At 36.6% G+C, this 6,000-nt stretch overlaps 1 protein-coding gene across 6 annotated transcripts in view; it reads left to right on the top strand.

The window, feature by feature from the left end:
• Positions 1-2,601: 2,601 nt before the first annotated feature.
• cadm1a (cell adhesion molecule 1a) overlaps positions 2,602-6,000 on the top strand; it is a 289,452-nt gene continuing 286,053 nt past the window's right edge. For all 6 annotated transcript variants that reach the window (XM_084136853.1, XM_084136851.1, XM_084136856.1 and 3 more), the window contains exon 1: positions 2,602-2,738. In XM_084136853.1, coding sequence (XP_083992979.1) covers positions 2,648-2,738 — 91 coding nt within the window. In that variant the 5' untranslated portion in view covers positions 2,602-2,647. The remainder of the gene's footprint in view (positions 2,739-6,000) is intronic.

Here is a 6,000-nt window from a genome sequence, read left to right as displayed (position 1 = left end):
TGAAACAGTCTAAAAAAAGCACTAGGCGGTTTCACCTGACAACAGGTGCTTGACACTATTGGCAACCGCTATAGATATTACGTCGAATAACTAAATGTTAATCCGCACAAAGCAACATCCACCACAAAAAAAATAAAATAATAATAAAGTCCACTTTACAGCTTGTTTTATTATGTAAGCGCTTTAACAAAAATATGAACTTTACATTTTTGACTTCAGGACTACTTTTTTTAAGGAATAGTCGAAATTATTTTCAGGGATAATCAATACAATGCCACATAGCCTATTTCTGAAGAACATTTAAGGAACATTTTTAGAGTGTATAAATGTTTTAGATGAGCCCCCAAAAATGACTGTTTTACTGTTTCTCACTAGTTAATCGCACGAGTTATACTAATAAACACTAGGCTACAATGTGAAGCATAAGATTTATCCTTAGGCTACTGTTTTATAGTTTTTTAATGAGGGTAGAATATATTTTATCTTGCCCACAGGCCTATTTATTAGACCAATACTGCTTTGTAATATAGTATATTTTAATATAGTGTGTCAACCCCTTTTAATATATAGTCAACCCCTAAGCCAAATGTGTCTACTGTACAAATCCTTAATACCTTTTTTCCCGTCACAATCTTGTACTTTGAGAAAGTCGTTAAATGAATAATTATAGAGGAGCCCTGCTGAGACAGTATCATGGGACAATGTGTGCACTCTAGTGTTGATACTAAATGAATATCACTTATTTGCAAGCAAGAACAAACCCCTTGAGGCAAATCAATAAATAACAGGAAGATTTCATTAGCTAAAGAGCTCTCATACTGATTTTTTTTTTTTTTTTTTCTGAAGAAAAAGAACCTGTAGGACAGCAATGTCAAAACATGACTGTTTGGCTCTGACATAAGATTGTGAAGTCTGTTGTCCACTCTTGGGGGTTTCTTTCATCTAACCCAGGCTTTGATATTCTTTAAAGGAAAGGTGTACTCTAAAATGTATTTTACATCACTGACAACAGAGCATATATGGCTATATGAAAGAGTGCTTATGTATCTCATGACTGCATAACATTTTAAGTTGTTGCTTTGATTCTGTATGCTGAATCATACAACACAATTTTAAGAATTTTAATGTTAGAAACTTTTCCCTGATCTTTTGTCTAACTTAAGAAGAGTGATCTTTATGCTTATAAAATAATCCTTAAGGAAGAAAATCTTCAAGAGGAAGCACTTCATCTACTTTTAGTCTTTTCATAGTTTCTAAATGTATCTGTTTTTTCCAGGAACAATCAGTCATTATGCCCAGAATTTGAGCCAGGAAGACACGGAAAAGCATGTTCAGCCATAAGTATTAGGGTGTATCATCAAAATTTGAGTCTTGTATAAACATTTCTTTAATTCCTGTTCATCTCCAGAAAATCAAAGCACTTGCCCTGTGAGCCTTCCAAGTGAATTAGCATAATGAGCCACCAAGGGTAGAGCTACCTGGATTACCTTATCAATTTGCAACCCTGGCTCCAACTGCGAGTCAATTTGAGAAAGCACCCAATTAACTTATATTAAAAAGTCAACATAATTATGTTGATGAGAAGTCTCTTTCATATTGAGGAAAGAAATATCTAACAGGAAGTTTTTTTTTTTTCTCTGAATACTTTTGAACTGATTACACCTAATAACAGTGCTTCCAGTAATGTCATAGTCAAGATTTTCACTTTTATATTTCCAATTGTTTTTTTTTTTTAAATCAATTTCTTTACTTTTCTTTCATTTTTTAAACTCTTGTCCTTGCATTACTTGCATTGAAAAAAAAATGTTGCTGCCTTAAATTAAGTAAAATCAACTTGGATGTTTAAGCCATTACAACTTAAATTACATTAAACTGACTTAAAAAAAAAAAAGTATTGATTGATTATGTTATTAAATTGATTAACTTATTTTGATGAGTTAAAGCAATGTAATAACATATGTTGCCATAACTTATTGATCATATAATTTTTTACAGTGTGTTTTATTCCAATGTCATTTAATCCTTGATCCTAAATATATATATTTCTAATGGAATATATATTCCATTCCAATCTTCCATTCAGAGAAAGCGAAAGAGACAGAGGTAACGCCACTAGAGGCACCCTTTTTCTCTGACCTTATACTGTTGCACATTGTGAACACCCATGGTAACCATGTTCCTACTTAAATATTTTGTTATAGTTAGTAGCCTACAGCTGCAGTGGTAGTACCACTGAAAATTGTATTATTAGTAGGCTATGTTATTATTATGATAGTTTGAATGATATCCAAAATATACATATTGATACAGTGGTAAATATGTAAGTTATGGTTTTATTAACAATAAACACAGTAGGCTAACTGCACTGATAATGGAAAACTATAATGGTTACCATTGCACTTTTTTTGAGGGGCAGGGAAGCCTCTTTCTTCTGATCAACAGGTGTTTTTACAGAAACAAACAAATTTGTCTTTTAAAAAAATCTGTTCAATAACATCAAGAGACCCGGTTCAGTAGGCTATAAGGATTGTATTAAATGCATTGACGTTCTTTTTGAATGGGTGTTTGTTCCCGCCCTTTCCCAGCATCTCATAACGCGCAGCTCCCGTTGCTCTAGGTGAAGCTCAACTCACTCCGGAGCTTCAGAATGAAGCAGGTGTCCAACATGGCGAACACGAGCAACGGATCTCTCGCTACTGTCCTCATTTTATTCACCATTTCGGCAGCTATCCATACAGGTAGGAACTGTGCTTTTCCTTTAATCTGCTTGTATTTTAAGGCAAAAATGGTTGAGCCAGCTCGACGGACATTCGCCGCCTGCGGAGATTTGTACACAGTGTGGCGTCTTGATTGAAAGTGATAGTTCAAAGTACCGACGGGTTACAAAGTTAGATTTGTGTTGTCGAAACTGAAGCGGTCGTGTGAAATGTGGGTTTTCTGGTCATTTCTGTTAACTTTGACGCGATAAAGTCTGCAGTTGCTTTTGCTGCGGGTCTCTCTCTCGTGCGGGGGAAGCGGGATGTTTCTCTTCCTTACATAAACTGAAATTGTTTCACCAGCAAATTAGTTGCGGTAAAGAACCAGATACATTGTAAAGATGTTATCACTATATTAGCAGCCTTTTGGAGAGCGGAACATACACGGAGCTTTATTGAACGCAAAGCAGCGTTCTGAAATAGGCTAACAGCTTCTTTTCCAATGGATTATTGTAATGGATTTGTTTATCAATTTATGTTTCTTTAAGTGACATTGTTCTTGTTTGTGGTTCTCGAGTCGAATCACATTTTTTAAATTGCAGTCTTTTTGAGTCTTTGCGAGTTTGCAAGTCATTGGAATGGATTGTGAAAAGATGGAGCAGTTGCATCTGCATCACGGACCGCGATGCTTCGGCTTCATGCAGCTCGAATAAGCATGTAAATAAGTTCCTTTAAGTTTAAGGAATAAGTTTAGGAATACGCATGAACGTCGTTGTTTATCACCTTATGTTTTTGTTTTAAAGGGACAGTTCTCCTAAGATTTAAAATGGTCGTCATTTTCTGTTCCTCATGTTCTTTCAAATCCGTCTGTCTTCTGTGGAACACAAAAGGAGATGTTAGGCAAACTGACAGCCTCAGTCACCATTCACTTTTATTTTATGGAAAAAGATGCAATGAAAGTGGTGACGCGAGGCTGTCAGTCTAAAATTTTGCGTCTTTTTCTGTGCCCCACGGAAGAAAGATAGTCATACAGCTTTGGGACTCCACATGGAACAACATGAGGGTGAATAAATGACAGAAATGTCATTTTTGTGTGAACTGTACCTTTAAGTCAGAGTAGCGCATATGAGTGTGACCGCTCGCTCTAAACTGGCTGCATCCGCGCGCTGTTTTTCTGTAGGCTACTGTTCTCATTTCTCGATACATAAATATCCAAACTTTAGGGGCTGTGGTTGAAACAAACGCATCACATTTGGGAAAACATTAGAATAATTCGCATGGTCTTCGCTGCTTAGGAGATGTTTTGTTGCTCGTGGCACTGCCAAGATTTTCCTCCGTCACTCAGTCTCCAAGTAACAGACTGACCTTTTATTTACCCGCTCTTATATTTCATGTCCGCTTTCTTTATAGAATACTATTCTTTATATAGTGTAGGCATATTTATTCGTCAACAGAAGTCGTAGTGTTCAAACAAACGTAGTCAACAAGTGCAGGTCTTTTCGCTTGGTGAAGAAATAACGTCTTGGTCGATGCTCGTGCTTCCTCTGCTCAGAAGCTGCATATGGGCTAATAAGCATCGCTTCGGGAGCGTAGTTTTGTCCCTTTGCGACAATTGTAACTTGGAGTCGCTCGTATGCAGTGTAGGCTAGATGGTGTTATCCCTCCTGCCTCCGGATAACGATGCTCGGACAACGTGTGCAGTCATAAAGCTTCTTTCACTTTTGTAGGAGAAATAGTCCGTGATTGGAAAATCACATCGTGTCAAAACAAGGGACTTTCTTCACCCTTACCTTTCTTTATGCGTTTCGTTGCTGTGCTTGGTGCCAGCGATAGCGTACAGAGATAGGCTATAGCATGAAAAACCGGTTTTCTTATCAAGTTTCTTGATGTTCCCACAGAATGATTTTTGCGCAATAGACAAATTATTATAGCGATTTTGCAATCATGTTACAGTATCATCTATTATTTGATCTGTCACTACTTATCTTTTAGTGTGGAGTCAGTATAATGTGATGATGAGTAATACAGTTATTTCAGCAAACCTTTTGTGGTTAGTCTATCATTACTTGAACAACTGTGTGTAGGTGGCAGTCAATATTTCTAACAAAAACTCTGGCATATTACGTAGGGGGCATATCTATGCTCATTAAACAGTTGACTCTTGTCTGAATGTATAACAGTGTGGTTTTTATTGTGTTTACATGACTGTAGCAAAATATTATGATATGATATATGATAAAGGGTTTGAACTGTGTTTGCATTAGCACCCTCACTGCTAGAGAAAACGAACCCTTATAATTACTTAAATGCCTTTTATAATGTGTCAACTAGCATTTCACTGTTGCTTCCAAACTTGTACAAAATCTCCATCAATTTATTCTTACTACCCCCTCTGACTCTTTAAATGCTTGGAATCTCTTCTGTGCCCATTGTTTGGAGGCTTTAAGCATTGTTTAACTGTGCTTTTGTGTTTCCACACAATGTCTTTGAATGTAAAGGACAGAGATTTATGCTTAACAGCTCTGCTGTGACAATAGTCTCAAATTTCAAGGAATCCCTTAATTTTCCATTAGCCAGTGATACTGCTTTCAAATTAGATGAATGTTTGGTACACAACATATAGCACATATAATTTGTTTAGGGCTTGCAGCAAACAAGTATATATGGAAATAGAGAAAAGGCAAGCAGCAGCTTAACCAGGTTGCTGTTATTAGACGTTTCTTCCCATTTGAAGTGTCTATTATTTGTTTTGCTCCACTTGGCTGTCAGACTAATACCTTACAGAGTGAAAATGAAAATGGCTGGGGGAGAAGCTAATCCACATAAGAATATTTTGAGGATTACGGCTGGAATCTGCCATGCCCGCCTCACTATTGATTGGTTGCTTTGCTCTGTAAAAATGACAGCGCAAGGAGAGACTATAGAGCTCTCTTAATTCTTTCAGTTTGGGCTGTATCTAGAGAGATTACTGGTGTTATTGGTAATGTTTTTGTTATACTTGTGTGAGTGGATGACACATTCTTATGGTGTCATATGGTGTATATTTCTATTATACCATTTCGCTCAGTTGCTAAGTTTATGGCATGGCTCAATTATTTGGTGACTGAAAATGAAATACTGTGCGTGTCATGATTAGAAAATCAGGGAGAGATAAATTGTCGTTTAGATTGGATGTTTTGAATGGGAGAAATATACTTTAAGCAAAGGTCAGGTTGTGCCTCAGCCTAAACACCACTTTGACAGACGTGATGATAATGATTGATGAGTCAAGATGCTAAAAGCAATACAAAACTCAACCACTAGA

This window comes from Abramis brama (genome assembly GCF_963993115.1).
Source record: "Abramis brama genome assembly, chromosome: 15".
NCBI lineage: Eukaryota > Metazoa > Chordata > Actinopteri > Cypriniformes > Leuciscidae > Abramis > Abramis brama.
This window is presented reverse-complemented; position numbering and strand designations above follow the sequence as displayed.